This window comes from Podarcis cretensis (genome assembly GCF_951804945.1).
Source record: "Podarcis cretensis genome assembly, chromosome: 3".
Lineage (NCBI taxonomy): Eukaryota > Metazoa > Chordata > Lepidosauria > Squamata > Lacertidae > Podarcis > Podarcis cretensis.
Window position 1 is genome coordinate 61,905,418 of NC_137172.1, and position 21,006 is coordinate 61,926,423.

The 21,006-nt window shown below is 40.7% G+C and overlaps 1 protein-coding gene across 2 annotated transcripts in view; it reads right to left on the bottom strand.

Moving 5' to 3' along the window:
* Window positions 1-1,094: 1,094 nt before the first annotated feature.
* The window catches only part of VTA1 (vesicle trafficking 1), a 31,449-nt gene continuing 11,537 nt past the window's right edge, over window positions 1,095-21,006 (bottom strand). For both annotated transcript variants that reach the window (XM_079970975.1, XM_079970976.1), the window contains exons 5-8: window positions 11,500-11,605; window positions 9,944-10,111; window positions 7,969-8,049; window positions 1,095-2,208 (exon numbers count right to left, since the gene is read on the bottom strand). In XM_079970975.1, coding sequence (XP_079827101.1) covers window positions 2,063-2,208; window positions 7,969-8,049; window positions 9,944-10,111; window positions 11,500-11,605 — 501 coding nt within the window. In that variant the 3' untranslated portion in view covers window positions 1,095-2,062. The remainder of the gene's footprint in view (window positions 2,209-7,968; window positions 8,050-9,943; window positions 10,112-11,499; window positions 11,606-21,006) is intronic.

A 21,006-nucleotide genomic window follows, 5' to 3' on the forward strand; every position in this document is an offset into this window, starting at 1 on the left:
TAATTTTTTAGATATTTAGCGACAAAACGTTGGATTATCGGAACGACACCTGAGCACTGAACCACTAGTATATCACAAGAGGACCCTTTATTACTTGGATCTCCTATAAGAGAGCAGGCAGCAGCAGTGGCAGTGATTGGTAGAAGTGGAAGACTCTCTCATCTTCCCACCATCCATCCTTAAAGAAGGCACACACACACATGTGCTCATCAGCTGAGGCTTTTTTTAAAAGAATTGCGTGCTGGATCAGGCCAGTGGCCCCATCTAGTCCAGCATCCTATCCTCACACCTGGGTTTCCAGCAACTGGTATTCAGAAGCATATTGCCTCCAACAGTGGTGGCAGAACATAACCATCAGGGTTAATAGCCACTGATAGTCTTATCCTCCATGAATGTTTCTTTTTCTTTTTTGCATGGTCAAGTGATGGATAAAAGAATGGACAAGCCTGCTCCCTCCCAGCACATGGATGTTCTTCCTGCATGTGCAAATGATTGCTGAGTTCAAACATATTGTGGATTGGTTCTAGTTTAATGGAGTCTAAACACCTTGTGGAATATAAATGTCTGAATATATTGGGAATGTCTAGTATAATATACACTGATAGATTTAACTCAATATCCTGCTTCCAGGCAAGATTCCAGGTAAGATTGCAGTTCTAGCCTTGAGCTGATTATTCCTTTCAAAAAGTTATTAAGCTTCTAAGTCTGAACCTGGTACTCTGAACCTGGATCAACCAAAATGATCAAGGGTTGATGCCTCCATTCAACAGCCACTGAGTGGATCCTATGGGGTGGTGCATCAGGCATGGAGGAGAGCAGTGGTGACAGGCCTACAGTCTCTTGGGAAGATGCAGCCATTGATCAAGTAGGTCGCCTTTTGTGCGATTTCCCAACTTGCCTGCCCAATGTCCCACCTGGCAACTGAAGAAAGCTTTGGGCCATCCAATCCAATTCATGCTGATCTGTGGCTGTGTGTACCTGACTCATCCAAGGCCCTCCGAGTACACCTGATCTGAATCGGGCCTCAGCTGAATCCGATGCACCCCCTATCCCATTATGTAGAAAATACGCAGGTCTAAAACTAAGACTAGCAATTTAGTGCATTTGATACTAAAAGGCTTTTATTCCTTATTAAACAAGCATAGACACCTGTTAACATTATATGAATAATTCAACACCACATGTAAAGGGTGCAAGATGCTTTAATGGAGTCTACAATCTACTATTAGTTGAAAACTTAAATTTATGTAGCAATTTCCCCATCTGGCTACAGATGCAAATAAAAATACCCCCAAACCCAAATAACAGCAAATCCAGATACTTCGTTGTAGCAATGGCCTCTTTCTAAGATTCAGAACACAAATAGTCTCGAAGTTCAGGATGCAGCCGGCTTTTGGACTTCAGACACATCTTTCCTTTGATTCCTTTTATCTTCATACATGAAATAAACCGTACAAAGGGGAAAGAAACCAGAAACAAAGTACAGCATAGAGCTTTGATGAGTGCTGGAATCACACAGCATTAAGATGCTTTTGCCTCGAGTATCTTTAAAGCTCCCTACACCTTTCCAGTCCTCAAAAAAGCCTCCTTCTGCCTCTTTTTGGCATATCACAATCTTATGGTAGAATGCTCCAAAATCATCACCTGAACTTTAAAACCCTTCTGCATTTCCAAATTATTTTATTTTATACTTCAGACAAATTCCAAACGCACTAACTCCCCCTTTTCATTTTAAAATAAATAAAAATTAAATGTATTTTTTTTTTAGTAGCTCAAATGTTGGGGCATTCTGCAACATTGGACAAGAAATGCCTCAAATTTGGCATCTCGTGCTCAAACCACAGTCCCCAGATGGTTCTTGTTTCTCTGCCAATAAATGAAGACAGGCTGTAGTTCCAGACTAGACTACAGAAAGATCTGATAACAGAGACACAGATTTTGTTTTCTTGTCACAGAAATCAAAAGCTTTTGTGCAACCGTGTTTCCCCGACAGGCTGAAGGTAGGAGTAATGGACTGTTCAAGTTTTCGAAGCGCAAGTCATGAATCCGGCGGACAAAGGCATCATTCTCTGCCTGTAGTCAGTAACTTGAGGGCTTTCTGTAGATTTTGCACAGCAGTGCTCACATCTTCATATTGCAAAGCACTGCCAGCATATTTGCAATATTTCTGGGCCTTGGCAAAGTCTTCGGGACTCAAACGAATTTCCCCTGTGAAAATCAAGAGAGAGGATTAAGAATCAAGGCCACTACATTATGCACATATTTACTTAACCACTTGAAATGCTTTGGAAATATCAATGGTGAATGCTAAAGTTGTCTGATACCCTTTATGAGTAAGCCAATACTTTGAGAGAGATTTGCCCTTTATCTGAAGCCACTAAGGAAAGCTTTTAAAAACGCCACTCAGTTAAGGGTAATCATGTTACAATGTGCACAAAAACAAGGACAATGTCTCATGCGTTAACCTTACATTTCCTTCCCTCCCGCTCCAGCCTGGAACACAAACTAAGGCCATTCATGCCGCCTTGGTGTAATTTGTCTAGATACGGGAACATCCCCTGTTACAAGATACACCCATTCCTTGATGCAAGATATTCACACCGTCACATTTCTGTCCTCAGGTTAAACAGTGTCAAATATGTACTTAATGCAGCAGCAATTTAATATAGAATGATATACTTCTGCCTATTTGTATTAAAAGAAAATGTCAGGGAGGTGCTCACTTGTAATAAAATGATACAAGTTCTCCAGACTTAGAGCAAACTTGTGAAAGTTTGTTACAGTTAATGTCTCAACAAAGTACGATACAAAGCAGAAGAGGAAAGGTGGAATAAATCCTCTGGCCTGTTTTGTCAGAGTGGTATTTAGCCATTTTTTTAAAAAAAAGTTTGCTTCATTTTGTTTGCGTCATTGTTAAGTAAATCGCCTTGGGCTGATGCTTGCCTGAATGAAGATGGCATATTAAGTGGTTAGTGGCAAAGAAACAAGCCTACATAAATAAGCTAAAGTAAGAAACAGCAGATTCCTGACTTTGGATCACAAATCCCCTAACTTAACTATTAGCTGAGCTACTACAACAACACAAAATGTTCACAAATCTGCCAACAGAATGCCAACAAATGCTGCCATGTCTGAGGCTGCATTAACAGGAACAAAGGCAAACAAACCAAAGGAGTAGGCGGAGGGAAAAATCTGTTTATCTTTTATGATGTTCTGTGGTCAGGGAGACCAAGAGGGTATAGTGAAGTATATTCTGCATACTGATTTACAGAACAATCTTAAGGTGGTGGTAGATTTGAAGGTAGAGAAATTGCCACTTCTGAAGCTCGGCCAACTCATGCCAAAAGACGTGTGTGGATTTTCTGTCGTTTGTTTTCCCCCATTCAGCCTTTTAAAATTCCTCCCTTCGATGTTAATGGGAGGGAAAATAACTATGCGTGTCCCAGGACTACAGTACTTTTGGGGAACAAGGAAGCTTTGGACTGGTGGACCAAGGCCTTCCAAGATGCAGCCCAGGAGAAATGCTCCATTTTGGGCCCTCTGTCTATGCAGCACCAGCAAAGATAGAGAGAACACTTCCCGCTAAACCGGGGAGGCTGCCATCAATGGACCTCCCCCTCTCCACTGGAAAACAGCTTCCAGCAGCCCCTTCAGCTGTTGCTCCTGGAAGTTTAAGATTTATTCCTTACACTAACCCACTAGAGTTTTATTTGATTTGTAGCTTGCCCCATTCCAAAGGCTTAAGATGAGTAATAGCATGTTAAAACACCTTTACAAATCCTGAATTTCAGCAGTTATATTGCCCTAGTCCTAGCCACCAGCTGAAAGAGTATCTCACACAGCTTTTGGAAGATCCTCATATTTGAGCTTTGGTAAGTCTCCAAGGGAAAGAATATTCTACTCATATTGAAGAACGCCCCCTGAGAGGATGACTCAGCACCTCTCTGTATGCCCTTAGTTCAAAACTGGCACATGTTTTGAAAATTTAAGGCAGCAATCCCAGTCAATCTTGAGAGGTTATGACAGAACATAAAGAACCAGAAGCAGTATGTTCTAGCTGCAAGTCTCCAGTATTATGTACACATGTGTTTTTATCATATTGTGTTTAATTTATTATTGCTATTTGCCTTGGAGGATCTGTGTTGCACTCAAAGGCAGGTCAAAATGTTTTATAAAAAATAAATAGTATTTTGTATGTACAGACTACACCCAGGAAACTGCTTCAAATGTGGTAGAAAATTTTATACATACAGTTTACAATTTAAAGCTATGCCCTCCACCAAACTAATCATGCCAACAAACTGACCAGTTAAATTTATGTCAGTTCACCATCTTTTGTTTGACCACAGACAAATATTGGTAAATATTTCAAAAATCCATGATGCATATGGTACTCAAAGAATTGGCCTGTTGTCTACTTAGGCCAGCCGCCTTTAAAAACTGGTGTTTCTTATTTCAATAATTGCTGTATTTTGCTAAACATCACAATCCTAGGCATGTTTACTCAGATACAAGTCCAATGAGTCCACCTGAGGTTTAGGGGGCATTCCTAATCCTGAATACTGCCTGGTGGGACTGAACAGAGTTGTGGAACAATGGCTGTGCAAAATGGCTGAGGTGGGGAAGAATAGGCATGCCAGCCTGGAGTTGGTGCAGTGATTGGGCCCAATGCTGTTACTTGATAACAGCAGGAAAGGCTCAGGATCCAATGGATCCCCAGCTGGCATGCTTAGTATACTCTGTTTCGGGGCTTGTTGCTGGTTGCTGCCAGCAGGGATCCCACAGGTGGCACTGTTTTCTGCCCCAGCGTTCTGCTGGCAGAAGGGAAAGGTGTGTGCCACACTGGTGTCACCCTGTAGATAGTGGCTGGTAGATGCCAGCAGGGCTGGGAGGAGATATACCTCTGTTTAATTCAAACTCACTCACCACTCCCTTGACTGGGGGGGTTGGTTGGGTTGCTCTGGTACTCAGTAGTTAAGAGTGTTTGGGACTGCAGACTTGCTCGTGAAGTTTGTTCAGAGTAGCCTTTCTGAAGCTTGGGTCTCTAGATGTTGTTGGACTACAACTCCCATCATTGCTAGCCAGCATGGTCGGTGGTCAGGGATGATGGGAGTTGTAGTTCAAGAACACCTGGGGACCCAAGGTTGAGAGAAGCTTGTCTGGAGTGTTGTCTAGGATTCAATTTTAGAACAGCTGTTCAGCAGAGGCATCAATCCTGCCTGGTCAAGGGTGCTGCTTTGAGAAAGAGCACCCCATTAAATTGACACATGCATGTTGAATTAGGGTTTTTGAAAACCCTAAACAAACATTAGCCCTACCCTTGAACTAATTTGGGACAGGATCCAGGGTGGAACAGGATTTCCCCAGGTCATCCTAGGGTGGGTTAGCCAAATTCAGAATTCACACATTAAGGCCACAGGGCAAATGCATGGACTATAAACTAGCCATTCTATCAGAGCATTAAATGTTACACTAATTATTGTGTAAAATACTCAATCACTGTCAAATAGACCAAGTTCAATGCTGAATACACAGGACTTATATTACTTTCCTAATTTAAAATACTAACACAGTTCCAACTGTGACGTGCACAAACTGATGACTGTTCAAGTTCACATTTAACATTTAGTCAATAGTGACCTCTCCTCCTTTTGAAAAACACAGCAAGAACAAATTACCCCAAAGACCATCTTGAGGACATTTTGTTTTTTCATATTATGATGCCAAAAGCAACTTGAAAATCATTCTTTTAGAAAACAGCCATCAGTCCAGTATTCAATTGATTTTCTGGAACAAAGCCTAAATTAACCAATCTAATCTTATTTTTACAGTACCTACTCTATTACATGTTCTGTTGGCAACAGGCCTTATTTATTATTATTGAGGCCCACTTCAGATACCATTATAGCAACATTTCAGGAAAGGGTTTATAATATTTGTAAATGAAAGGGAGAGAAAACTGGAGTTATTTCAAAAAAATGAACATTTAGAAAGTTAGCTTACATGCTAGCTGCTTTTAAATCTGCATCATTTGAAAGGACTAAATTCTGAAATACCAAAAATATTGACACATGGGTGAAGCTGTGCTTTATGCAGCCTGAAAGAAGCCAGACTCTCTTCAAATCCAAGGATAATATTGGTATAGTAGTTATATTCATTACTTGAAATGTGACAGTGCAGAGTTAACTTCCACCAAATATGAATCTTTCAGCTAGGCAGTTAAGGACCCGATATGGAAACTGAAAATGCATTTAGATCAGGGATAAAGAAATTAGGCTAACAAGGAAGGAAAGCTTTTTAAAATGAAAACTGGTGTCTGACAAAACTTGTATCTGTTTAAAAACTGGCTTCACACTTGCTCCTCTGAGATTACAGAATTTGCTTGAAAAGCATACTTTTATTCCAAAACAGTAGTTATGTTTATCTGTGGCTGCAAACAGAGTCATGTGGTACCTTAATTATTTTTTAAAAAATTGCTGGGACATAAGCTTTTGAAGCTACAACCCACGTCATCTGATCCATTAAGAGAATTGCGTGCATTGTCTCAAGTGGTAGATGCACAAATCCAGATCAATACCTGCTATCCAATGCCCTTTTGCAAACCCAGTTCCTGATTTGCCAGGTACACATAATGTTTGTATAGTCCATATACATCCATGCCTGTGACCTTCACTCCAGCTCCATCACCCTCAAATGACCCCGCCCTCCTTTTGCTGCCTCTTCTGCTTGGAACTGCATCCCAGGACACTCTTTCAAATCCCATCTGTTCAGCGATGCCGTTAGCACAACCCCCTAAATACTCTACTGTAACCAAGCCTAAGTACATGTAACTGAAATAAGGCATTCTTTTCCTGCTTACCACTGTCTTTACTTTCCTCCCTTTCTGTTCCTCTGTATCAAATTATAGCCTGTAAACTTTATGGGAAGGGACATGCCTTTTGTGCTGTGTAAAAGCACTGTGAGCATTGATGGTACAATAGCAATAATTACTGCATTATCACATTGAATAAGAACACACAAGGGTATATTGCTGAAGGTGCTTTGCACAAGGAGAAACAAAAACTACTTCCTATTGGTGAATGGGAGATTATGGAGTGGGTTTCAGATTGTAGAACTCAGCACGTAACAGTATATATATATGGAACTCAAGTGCAAGGGATTGCGTGCCAATTACAAAAATGATTGCAGCAGTAGTTCTTGTATAGCTAGACAACCCTAGGCCCCCAAATCACATCTGTCTGCCAATGCATTATTTTGTCAGCACATTATTGCTGGACAGCTTTACGCCACACCCACAGAATGGCTGTTCTTGGAGAAAGGTTAGTAGAGAAACTCTGCGGCACATAATTTCACCAGCCCTAGTTTCCTAGTCAAACAAAAATAATGACAACACAGTATCAACAGTCTGATTCTGGTTAATAACTTGGCAAATTAAACATTTAGTATGATCTAGCAGGCAGACAATGCAAAGTTGATAGGCCGATTCTTATGCCTGTACAATAGGGCAGCCTTTAACCTATACTTAACCGTGGTTAAAGGAAGAATTTTAGCCTCAGCCAATTTTTCAGAGCTGGCGCCCTTCATCCTCTCCTCATTTTTATAGTCTACAGGACACAGAGGCTTGTTCTGAGAAAGTATTAGAAAACATACTCCTCAGTTAGCTGTAAAATTACCGAATATCCAAGGTCTACAGTGGTGGGGGTGGTTATATTTCTTAAAAAAATTGCTTTCACATATTATTATTCCTGCAAGGCCACTTTCATAACACATTACCTCTCAGGCACAAGCTGGAATGTCTAGTCCAAAGAGTATTTTCAGTTACGTGGGCAAGACTTTTGCTACTGGACTCAGCAAGACTTGCTTTCAAGTAAATAGATGTGCTTCTAGCTTTAGGTATGAAACTCTGTTTTAACGCAGGCTGCACCCAATCCTTTTTGAATTATGCAGATCACAGGGGGTGGGGCTTACCTGTAGGTTGGACATTATAAAGCGAAGGATCTACTATGGGAATATTCTGAGGTGTGGGTTGAATTGTACTGCTTGTTACACCTGTGAGTAACAAAAAAGGGAGTTGTATATTTATATCAACATTTGCAAATCATTCGTCTTCCTATTTGACTTCACAGATTCTCTGTGAGGATATTATGTTCCAGACCATTTTGGAATAATAGCCCCATGTAGATATCTTAATACCAGCCTTCTGGGATTCATAAAAATAACACATGGTAGGTGCACACGACATTCTGTGGTGAACAAGTTTATAGAACTAAGTACAAGTGACCATCTGAGCAGCCTTCCTTTGGCTCCATAAGGGTCAGAAATACCTGGTCTGAGACCACTTTACTGTGTTAAAAGAAAATTGGAAAGAAATTAAGAGATCCTCTTTGTTAAAACCTAAGTGAATGTTTTAAAAAGCCACAACAACCTTCTTACCAACTCACAATGCTAATAGTGTGAGCCCAAGCATATTTACTCAGAAGAAATCCCACTTCTCAGCTGTGCTTACTCCTAAGTAAGTGTGCGTTAGTGTTTATATATGGGCATTTCAAATTTTCCATCCCTAAATTTGTTTAAACATACAAAGTCAAGATGATGTTATTTTATTTTTTCAGACGTACCAGTGTTTAATTTAACCTTGCTTTTGGCTACTGCAAACCTTCCGATTACATTTCCCCCAAGAAAATCCACATCTCTGTTGCCAAACCTTTCCTTTCATATGTATAAAAGAAAAAGAAAAAATAGGACCTGTAGGCCAAGATGCAAAGAGTTACTTTCTTTAAGCATGGCTAAGGTCTTGGGTGTGGCCAGTAGGATTTGTGAGTTTTTCCTCTATGAACAGGAAAACCTCTTGTCCTATCACAATCCATTTCTTAAAAGTCTACCGAGTTGCAGCTTTCTGTGCAGCATGAGCAGCTGCTGTTCAAAAAATACAATGTGTGCAGAAATAGTTGCAGAGGTCTTTGGATCCAAAATATTCAATTTAAATGTCAGTATACCACACCCCGCGGGTGGCGCTGTGGGTAAAAGCCTCAGCGCCTAGGGCTTGCCGATCGAAAGGTCGGCGGTTCGAATCCCCGCGGCGGGGTGCGCTCCCGCTGCTCGGTCCCAGCGCCTGCCAACCTAGCAGTTCGAAAGCACCCCCGGGTGCAAGTAGATAAATAGGGACCACTTACTGGTGGGAAGGTAAACGGCGTTTCCGTGTGCTGCGCTGGCTCGCCAGATGCAGCTTTGTCACGCTGGCCACGTGACCCGGAAGTGTCTCCGGACAGCGCTGGCCCCCGGCCTCTTGAGTGAGATGGGCGCACAACCCCAGAGTCTGTCAAGACTGGCCCGTACGGGCAGGGGTACCTTTACCTTTACCTTTATACCACACCCCAAATACATACAAACTTTTTGCCTCTGATTGTTCTTGTGGTTACCTTTGCTTAATTGATAACCTAATTTTATTTTATGGCAGAGGATTAATAGGCAAGCAAGAAAATTATTATAGCCCAGTAACATAAAGTTGAATTGGAAAAAAAATATTGTGAAAACATCTATAACTAATATGGTGTCATATATTATTTTATATAATATCATTGCTCTTTTAATTTTATACTGGTCAACTTCACTTAAGCTTTAAATTACAGCCGTACCTTGGAAGTTGAAAGGAATCCATTCTGGAAGTCTGTTCAACTTCCAAAATGTTCAAAAACCAAAGCATGGCTTTTGATTGGCTGCAGGATGGTCCTGCAGCCAATTGGAAGCTGCGGAAGCCCCATTGGATGTTCGGCTTCCAAGGCAATGTTCGCAAACTGGAACAGTCACTTCCTGGTTTGTGACGTTCAGGAGCCAAAATGTTCGGGAATTAAGCTGTTCGACTTCCAAGGTACGACTGTATTACACATTTGACGAAATCTAACAAATGAGACTAATGGGTCTGAACATATGTAAAGAACATTACCTGTGCTATGAGGCACTTCAGCGGGAGTGTTAGCTGGAGCATGCGCACCGGGTGGGATTTGTATGCCCGTGTAGTTGCTTGTGGGCACATCGCTTGATTCAAACGCAGAAGGTGAGTGAGATCCTGGGTTCAATGGAGCAGGGGACCCAACCTCTTCATTTTCATCATCTTGTAGGTAAAGAACAGAGGCATGTTGATTTTCCCCACCCCATTAAACAGCAGTGAAATTACTTGCAAATTTATACGTATTTCATACCACTGCCTGCAAATCAATGTATTCTAGTCTAACCTACTTTACAAGATCACTGGGAAGATAGACAAAAGAACCACCCTGGAAGATTATATGCTCCATTACATGTAGAAGAGTGTGAAGGCAAGGTTTAGGCTAACAGATGACTTGAGGTACAGAGGATCAACATTCATCATCTGCACCAAAAACACTCTCTAACACTGCACTATGAAAGACTAATATCACTATGATTATTTTAATTGAACATATATCCCCAGGGAATAAGATGCTATGCTAGGGCATAGCGAAGTGCTTCAGTAAGCCCTAGAACAAAACCAGATATAGAATGCCATGTCACAGTGCAAATATTTACAATATGGTTTTCAAGAATTACAGGGAGAATAACACTTTTAGAAAACATGGAATTTTGTCAAGATACAGAAAGTTAGTTTCATTCTGTTTCAAGACTGACTTTTTCCACTTGCAGAAGAGAGAAAAAAGTGAGCAAGCAGAAAGGAATGGGGGAAGTCTCCAGTACACTTAAACAATGCTGCTTTTCTTTCCCAAATGCACAAAGCAAGAATTATGAGACGTTCTTTGGGTATTTTGGAGTACAAATACATTTCCATGCGAACTTTGGCACTAAAGAGACCCTAAACCTTCTGGGTTATGTGACACGTAAAATGGAACTACTGTATATCAACAGCCTTTAAATATGATTTTACCAGTTGTTATCCTACAGATAAAGTAAAAATAGAACATTAAGCACAACAGCAAAAAAGAAAACAGGTAATCTAGAGTATTTTAAATATCAATGCTATTTTTTTTAAAAAAGGAGTAAACATTCAGACACAGGTCTATGGTCAAAAATGTTTTCCAAGACAGCAAAGACAACCGTCTAATAATTCTAACAGAATATTTTTAATGCTATTAAAATTAAATGTGCAAAACACTCAGCAGTTTTCTCTCAAGCCAAGAAAATCAATGAAACCAGCCAAGATAATGTAGCTAGGGCCAACTAGAGTCTAAACAGATGCAATCATTAACAAGAGAGGAAAGGATGGCAACCCTCCTCTTCTGCATTGCCCAGCATATGCAATAAAAGAAAACTAAGTGGAAGATTAATATTTCTCAGTCATATTAGCACCTTTGCATCTACTGACCTAAACACTGGAAAGTGGGACTGACTGAAATTACATTGAATAATTATGCAGAATTGCTGCTTATACATCTTCTTGCATCATTTAAATGTAAATGATTTTACATTTGATTTTAAAGATAAATCAAAACTATAAGCAATATTCGATATCACAAAATAGTTACTCACATTCCCCTTCCATTCCAGTAGGTCCAGACTGTGGTGTTTCTCCATTCTTTAGACAGTTATGAATATATGCTGCCTTCCACCTGGCATATTTTCTGTGCTGAACATTCTACAAAATAAAGCAAGACGTTTATTATTAAATTATTTGATTTCTTAGTATGGGGAAGCTTGGGGCTGCACAATAATACAAGGAAAAGAAAGTTTTAAACTAAATATTTAGAGTTATACTACTTTGTTAGAACTCACCGGTACAAATCCTTCTGATAGACCACCTTATTCATGCTTTCCACAGAAATGGATTTTTATTTCTTTAATTAATTTAAGGCATTTTATATTCCAACTTTCCGGCAAAAGTGTTAAAGGAAACACAAAAAGGAACAGTTGTTCTTACCATAAATGGTACTTGTTCAAAGATTACCAGGAGTCTCCAAGCGGGTAGTGCTTGGAGCTCGGAGACAGGAAACACCCACATTCAACAGAAAACCTTCTACAGGTTCCTCATTTGAGAATAATAGTTCCTGTTTTCAGATGGAGACTGTGGCTACTGTGCCTGAAGCAAGGCCCTTGCACAGGAAGCAGATATTCTCATAGAGCTGGGCTACTATGGAGGGGTGGGGGCAGACTGGAGCAAGGGACCACAGCCACACCCTGTTGTCAGCAACAGGGCCACTGCTGTTTACCAAGAAAGCCCCTCCACAGGTGCCTTGGGAAGTTTCCTCCTCAGGGTTGTTTGCAGATAAAAATGGCGGCCACGGCAGAGGCAGACAATTCCAGTGACTAGGAACTGACTATGGCTACTGAGTATGGCCCACACCCTTGCTAGGCCTTTAGTTTAATAGGTGGTGCTTTGGATTGTGAAGCTGGCAAGGTGTTGCTCACTGTGAGGGCTGTAGGCATTAAAAAAGCCATTTTTGTCCGCCAGGAGTGGGGAGAGAAAAGACGGGGAGGGCAAAAATGGTTTGTTTGTTTGACAACTGTTAAACAATGAAAGAGAATATAACAGGGGAGGACAGAGAGAGCAAATAATCGGGAAAATATTCTGTTAGGATAAAGAGGTAACTAGCAGGAGGTGCTCCAAACTGATACAGGAAACATACTGAGCCTAAATAGGAGGGGAGGTGTTCCCTGTCTCTGAGCTGCAAGGGAGCCAGCATTACTTGCCTGGACACCTCTGCCATCCACGAGATAACCAAATCTATGCAATATGAACATAACATCACAAAACAGCAAATACCAGAATGCAAAAATACAGAAATACAATACAGCAAAGAGCTTCGGAAAATCATTTCTCCTCTTCCTTCTTGTAAGACATTAAAAACTGATTGAGTGTTGAACACTGGACAGACTAACTGTCAGGGATGCTGTAGATGCCTCCTGCACTGCAGATTCTGTATTGAGCAGTTGGATCCCATTATCTCAATGTTTCCTATTTAGACTCACAGTCAAAGGCTCAATCCAGTATAACTTAGAAATGGCTGCCAATGGGATTTCTCTATACCTAGTGTTTCCTGGATAGTGTATTTTTCCTACATTTCAAAACAAATGTCAAAGCACATTTTATAAAACCAGAAACTTTATAACTTTGGTCTTTGTTGATTGCTTCTTGATGTTTCTAATCTGTTGTTGTTTAGTCATTTAGTCGTGTCCGACTCTTCGTGACCCCATGGACCAGAGCACGCCAGGCACTTCTGTCTTCCACTGTCTCCCGCAGTTTGGTCAGACTCATGTTTGTAGCTTCAAGAACACTGTACAACCAACACGTCCTCTGTCGTCCCCTTCTCCTTGTGCCCTCCATCTTTCCCAACATCAGGGTCTTTTCCAAGGAGTCTTCTCTTCTCATGAGGTGGCCAAAGTATTGGAGCCTCAGCTTCACGATCTGTCCTTCCAGTGAGCACTCAGGGCTGATTTCCTTAAGAATGGATGCGTTTGATCTTCTTGCAGTCCACGGGACTCTCAAGAGTCTCCTCCACCACCATAATTCAAAAGCATCAATTCTTTGGCGATCAGCCTTCTTTATGGTCCAGCTCTCACTTCCATACATCACTACTGGGAAAACCATGGCTTTAACTATACGGACCTTTGTTGGTAAGGTGATGTCTCTGCTTTTTAAGATGCTGTCTAGGTTTGCCATCGCCTTTCTCCCAAGGAGCAGGCGTCTTTTAATTTCGTGACTGCTGTCACCATCTGCAGTGATCATGGAGCCCAAGAAAGTAAAATCTCTCACTGCCTCCATTTCTTCCCCTTCTATTTGCCAGGAGGTGATGGGCCCAGTGGCCATGATCTTCTTCTTTTTTATGTTGAGCTTCGGACCATATTTTGCGCTCTCCTCTTTCACCCTCATTAAAAGGTTCTTTAATTCCTCCTCACTTTCTGCCATCAAGGTTGTATCGTCTGCATATCTGAGGTTGTTGCTATTTCTTCTGGCAATCATAATTCCGGCTTGTGATTCATCAAGCGCAGCCTTTCGCATGATGAATTCTGCATATAAGTTAAATAAGCAGGGAGACAATATACAGCCTTGCCATACTCCTTTCCCAATTTTGAACCAATCAGTTGTTCCATATCCAGTTCTAACTGTAGCTTCTTGTCCCACACAGAGATTTCTCAGGAGACAGATGAGGTGATCAGGCACTCCCATTTCTTTAAGAACTTGCCATAGTTTGCTGTGGTCGACACAGTCAAAGGCTTTTGCATAGTCAATGAAGCAAAAGTAGATGTCTTTCTGGAACTCTCTAGCTTTCTCCATAATCCAGCGCATGTTTGCAATTTGGTCTCTGGTTCCTCTGCCTCTTCTAAACCCAGCTTGCACTTCTGGGAGTTCTCGGTCCATATACTGCTTGAGCCTTCCTTGTAGAATTTTAAGCATAACCTTGCTAGCGTGTGAAATGAGTGCAATTGTGCGGTAGTTGGAGCATTCTGTGGCACTGCCCTTCTTTGGGATTGGGGTGTAGACTGATCTTCTCCAATCCTCTGGCCACTGCTGAGTTTTCCAAACTTGCTGGCATATTGAGTGTAGCACCTTAACAGCATCATCTTTTAAAATTTTAAGTAGTTCAGCTGGAATACCATCACTTCCACTGGCCTTGTTATTTGCAGTGCTTTCTAAGGCCCATTTGACTTCACTCTCCAGGATGTCTGGCTCAAGGTCAGCAACCACACTACCTGGGGTGTACGAGCCATCCATATCTTTCTGGTATAATTCCTCTGTGTATTCTTGCCACCTCTTCTTGATGTCTTCTGCTTCTGTTAGGTTCTTACCACTTTTGTCCTTTATTATGGTAATCTTTGTACAAAATGTCCCTTTCATATCTCCAATTTTCTTGAACAGATCTCTGGTTCTTCCAATTCTGTTGTTTTCCTCTATTTCTTTGCACTGCTCGTTTAAGAAGGTCTTCTTGTCTCTCCTTGCTATTTTTTGGAAATCTGCATTCAATTTCCTGTATCTTTCACTATCTCCCTCGCATTTTGCTTGCCTTCTCTCCTCCGCTATTTGTAAGGCCTCGTTGGACAGCCACTTTGCTTTCTTGCATTTCCTTTTCATTGGGATGGTTTTCGTTGCTGCCTCCTGTATAATGTTGCGAGCCTCCATCCATAGTTCTTAAGGCACTCTGTCCACCAAATCTAAATCCTTAAACCTGTTCCTCACTTCCACTGTGTATTCATAAGGGATTTGACTTAGATTGTATCTTACCGGCCCAGTGGTTTTTCCTACTTTCTTCAGTTTAAGCTTGAATTTTGCTATAAGAAACTGATGATCTGAGCCACAGTCCGCTCCAGGTCTTGTTTTTGCTGACTGTATAGAGCTTCTCCATCTTTGGCTGCAGAGAATATAATCAATCTGATTTCGATGCTGCCCATCTGGTGATGTCCATGTGTAGAGTCGTCTCTTGTGTTGTTGGGAAAGAGTGTTTGTGATGACCAGCTTGTTCTCTTGGCAGAACTCTATTAGCCTTTGCCCTGCTTCGTTTTGAACTCCAAGACCAAACTTGCCAGTTGTTCCTTTTATCTCTTGACTCCCTACTTTAGCATTCCAATCCCCTATAATGAAAAGAACATCCTTCTTTGGTGTCACTTCTATAAGGTGTTGCAAGTCTTCATAGAATTGGTCAATTTCAGTTTCTCCAGCACTAGTGGTTGGTGCATAAACTTGGATTACTGTGATGTTAAAAGGTCTGCCTTGGATTCGTATCGAGATCATTCTATCATTTTTGAGATTGCATCCCAATACAGCTTTTGCCACTCTTTTGTTGACTATGAGGGCCACTCCATTTCTTTTACGGGATTCTTGCCCACAGTAGTAGATATGATGGTCATCTGAACTGAATTCGCCCATTCCCGTCCATTTTAGTTCACTGATGCCCAGGATGTCAATATTTATTCTTGCCATCTCATTTTTGACCACCTCCAACTTACCCATGTTCATGGTTCTTACATTCCAGGTTCCTATGCAATATTTTTCTTTACAGCATTGGACTTTCCTTTCGCTTCCAGGCATATCCGCAACTGAGCGTCCTTTCGGCTTTGGCCCAGCCACTTCATCAGCTCTGGATCTACTTGTACTTGTCCTCCGCTCTTCCTCAGTAGCATGTTGGACGCCTTCCGACCTGAGGGGCTCATCTTCCAGCGTCATAACTTTTATATGCCTTTTGTCTTTGTCCATGGAGTTTTCTTGGCAGGGATACTGGAGTGGCTTGCCGGTTCCAGGTGGATCACGTTTGGTCAAAACTCTCCACTATGACCTGTCAATCTTGGGTGGCCCTGCACAGCATAGCTCATGGCTTCTCTGAGTTATTCAAGCCCCTTCGCCACGGCAAGGCAGTGATCCATGAAGGGGTCTAGCATGGGCCTATTCTATAGAGACATTTTCTGTGGCTAGAAGAGCAATTTACCACATAAAATACTTCCTTATATAAAAATTATAAAATGAGTTTTAGTGTTAAAGTCCATGGAGGGTGCTTAATAACTTGTACAGGAGAGGGTTGCTAGAATTTAAGTGCTAGGATCTGGATGTGAAGAGACAATGTTTCTGGTATGTTTTCTGAAGAAATAACTTTGGTATTAATGCCTGCCAAAAGAGATTGCATGTTTTAGAAGAAACCTATAGACTCCTGAGCCTACAGATTTTTCTAAAACATGCAATCTGCAAGTGACAGCATAATACAAGCCATGAAAAGACGAAATAGACTGGTCCATCTTGTATTTATATCCCATGATGCTTCAACAACTAGATAACTTACTGCTTGTCTGTCTATACTGATTTCACAAAAAATGATTGCAGCCTTGGTGATCAAAGACATCTTGATTGTGGTGCTTGATGTACAATAGTTCTTTCATTCATGCTGCAGTCACCAAGTGTTGAGCACGTATGTACAAACAAAGTCCTTGGTGCCTTCCACATAAACATCTGGAACATCCTTCGGGTTTATACTTGTCAGTGCAATTGTTGCTTTTAGCAATATTGTTGCACTTATTGGCTTAGAACCAGAGAAGAACTGGCAGAAGGTGGCCGGGGGGGGGGGGGATCTAAAGTGCTGGGAAAGAAACTAGCTAGAATTGTGAGTTGCTAAAAGTGTGACTGGGGGAAAAAATGCATAGACACCAATTTCAGGGCTTCATTCTTTATCAAGACAATATGTTCTTCAGCCTCCCAAATCTTCAGTACAAATGAGAAACAGCCTACAGGACTTGTTTGAAAATCGTAACTTCACATGTTTTTATTTAAAGAGGCTCCCACTTAGGGAAGGTGCCTTTGCCCCATTTTCAATTATCGTCTCCTCCTTTTGCATCACAGCCCACCCCATTCAGGAACTGTTTCTTCACTCCTAAGAGAGGCTTTTTGGGGTGCAGGCTGCCAGCACGAGAAAAAACACCTTTTTCTATACCCCTTACACTGGTTCCTCTCTAGGTCTAAGTCTCTTAAATAACAGCATACTTGTGAAGTACTTTTTCTTAAATGACTGCCATAGGTTGGTTGGCTTGTTTCACACTCTGACTCAACACTTGGGAAGCTGAAATAGGTACTGCTTTGATAAAGCACGATAGAATGAGCTCCTGAGATGGGCTTTCCTGCATCCCCGCCCCCCATTAATACCTTCAGCAACTACTAATTTCTTCTGGCTATATAGTTGTTTTTTAGTTCAGCACTTTAGGGCTTGCAACATACTGCTAGCTATCCAATAATCAACACTGGACACAAGGAAAACATTTCTGAACCTTCCCTCTCTTTTCTCTTTGCTCTCAGTGTTCTGTAGCACTTAATACTGAAGCTTATTAGTTTTCTCTAATTTCTACTCTCCATGAGCTGGTTCTTTCCAAAATACGTCTTAACAGGAAACAGTCACAATAACAGGAATGCAGTCTAGTTCTTACGGATGCTGGGTTATTTGCTCCTTGGAACATTTGTAGCTGCTGAGGAGGGAAGGTCATGACTTTGAATCTCAATGGGAATCATCCCTCTAACCTCAGGGAGGCACTGAATGAAGAGACTAGTTTACTGATACATATTTTCTGAATGTGCAAAATAATGTTACGATTTAGCTATTTTACAAGCATGTACTATAAATTATCTGCAATAGGCAGTATTCTACCACCAAAACATTTTCTAGCGGGAAATTATTACAATGTACTTATGCTAACCATTTTGATTTCTTACTCTGGTTTTTGTAAAGATATGTTAGGATTTTCATTAAAAAACAAAGGCTCTTCAATCTCAGAGCTGCAGGCCTTTTTCATAAATTACAGCAAGTTCATGTATCCTGCTTCTGGGATGTGAATTACTTTAACATGGGTTTAACTAATTTTATAGTCATTCCAGAACCCCTTTGACAAGCTTTGAAATTCGCCTACTCCAACTTTATGAATTTTATACTTCTGTACAAGGCTTTCAACATTTCTGACATATTTTTTCATCCGGGCCTCTTAATTTTGACCATTTTGCACAATTCCTTCAAATTTATTTACCGAAGGACATGCCAGAAAATGGAACATCTTGTTTAGAATTTATCTGTTCCAGCATGCCTCGGATTAAACCTCCTGGTGAACATGTGTAAGCAAGAGAAATTAACTAGGGAGCTGGCACACATCTTTATTTTAAAGTAGTCTTCATGATGGTTTCCATTTCCCCCTTTTATTAGGCATACTTAACTCTAATCCTGTTCAGCCAAAATAAAGAGTCTTTGTTTAAATAAGAAATCTGCCTTGAGAAGTTGCTCAAATTATATTTACCCCAGTTATTTAAAACCAGGGAGGGGTCGCTTAATAGGCACAAGTTGCATGCAAGCCTCCAAACCCTCCTTTTACAATCACTGAGATCTTCCAGCAAAAGTGTGGCTAAAAAAAATTATTTTGCTTTGTTTAAAAAAAACATGCCTAGAGCATGATCCGACACATCTGCCATTCTTAACATACAATCTACTTAGCTGCCATGTTTTTCCTGGATCTCTAGGCCCTTTCATCAACTAAATCTACCACTTTGCACAAGGCAGTAACAGCCTTTTACCTTAAGTACCCAAGGCTTATTGTACAATATATGATATCTGGATCTTCATCACCTTTTTAAGAGTTAGTGTCTCAAATGGGACCTTCTAGAGACTAGTCCTAATGGTGACCAATGGTTATGAAATGATCCTATTTCTGATATAAGTAGAAGAAGAAGAAAAAGAAAAAGAAGAAGAGTAGTAGTAGTAGTAGTTTGGATTTGATATCCCGCCTTTCACTCCCTTTAAGGAGTCTCAAAGCGGCTAACATTCTCCTTTCCCTTCCTCCCCCACAACAAACACTCTGTGAGGTGAGTGGGGCTGAGAGACTTCAAAGAAGTGTGACTGGCCCAAGGTCACCCAGCAGCTGCATGTGGAGGAGCGGAGACGCGAACCCGGTTCCCCAGATTAGGAGACTACCGCTCTTAACCACTACACCACACTGGCTCTCTAAGTAACAGGCTTACAGGCTTAACGGCAGTGAATGGCTATGGCATATTATTTTTAAAAACACTCATTACATTTCTCCTAAAATATTTAAAGCTTTATGGGTCTAATTCTTCTGAAGACAAGCAGTTTTTAATGGGGGAACAGAAGTAGATGGCAGTAAAAAGAAGTATCTTAGTTTCTCTTCCCAATACTCCCCCAACTATTCCCTGGGGCAACCAATAGTGCAGCCATACTGTTGAACACACTACTGCACTTTGGCCCTTTCTTTTCTTATGCAAATTTCATTTATTGTCAATAATGCTAGTCCAGGTTAGATATAAGGCCCTCTAGTCCCAGCGCAAGATCCCACTGTTTGTTCCCAGTTCCTGAATCACAAGTGTATTTTACGTCTGTATTGTTCCTTGCAGAGGACTAATGAGATATATTTCTCAGTGATCCAATAGCTATTAAGAAGTGCATTCCACTCCATTACAATTCATTTTCACATATAAGTAGTGTAAGATCAACTACAGGACAATCAAAACGCCCGTACAATTTTAATGTTTATTTGGAAGGCCTTCCTCCTTGAGATACACGTCCTCCTTGCTTTGACTAGACATCAGCTGAAGTAATTTCTGTTTACCTAAGTTTTTACAAATGAAGTCAGATGGGTTAAACCAATCTGAAGCTGTTAGGTATTATGCGTGTTTTTACTGCCCTCATCATATGGACATATTCTAGTTCTATTTGGTTATTTATGTTTATTTATTAGATGTATCTTGCTGTTCTATTCTTTATACATTGCCCTGGGCTCTGCAAGATGGAAGGAAAATTCACAAATGCAATAGATAAACAAACAATACAGAATACAAGACCATTTCCTAAATACCCTGCCCCCGCCCCTGTTGTCTTGAGTCCTTCAGGGCTAAAGCAACACCTAAATAAATATAAAATTATACCTGGTTAGAGAAACGAGGGTGTTTGCCTTAAAATCAAAGCTAGTATGAATTGAGATCTTGGTTTAGTTGATCATAGTTATATTTTTCAAAAATAACTGGATTCTCAGCCACCTACTTAAGATCTTTAATTTCTTTTGAAAAAGCAAAATAGTATCATTAAGAACTGAAATTTTCATTTTGATCCACTTCATTTAGTTCCTTAATTCCGTCACTTCCTCTGATTTTATATACCAAATGAGAAGTGTGTAGAATGCTGGTTTTCTTCTTTCCCTCACTTTAAACCATCTGAATGCTGCTAACTCTGAATGCTAAACTCTGCTGCTTTTCAGTTCTATTCAATGCTACTGTAAAAACTGCAATTAGCAGCTGTTATTCTGTGAAGAAAATAGTAAACTGGGATCCTAAGAACTGTGCAAGTTCTGTGCAGCCAAGTGGACTTCATGGCTTCTGTTTCTCAAACTGCTGCTCCCAAAGTCATATAGCAAACTTGTGCGTAACTCAGAAAACTTCCAAAGGCATTTTGTAATCCAAAGATCTGCTCTTCAAAGTCAAAAATCCTACTGGCATTCCTGAACCTGAGGCAAAATAATTATGGATCCTGGACTATATTCTAACACAGAAAAGCAACAATACAGAAAAAACTACCT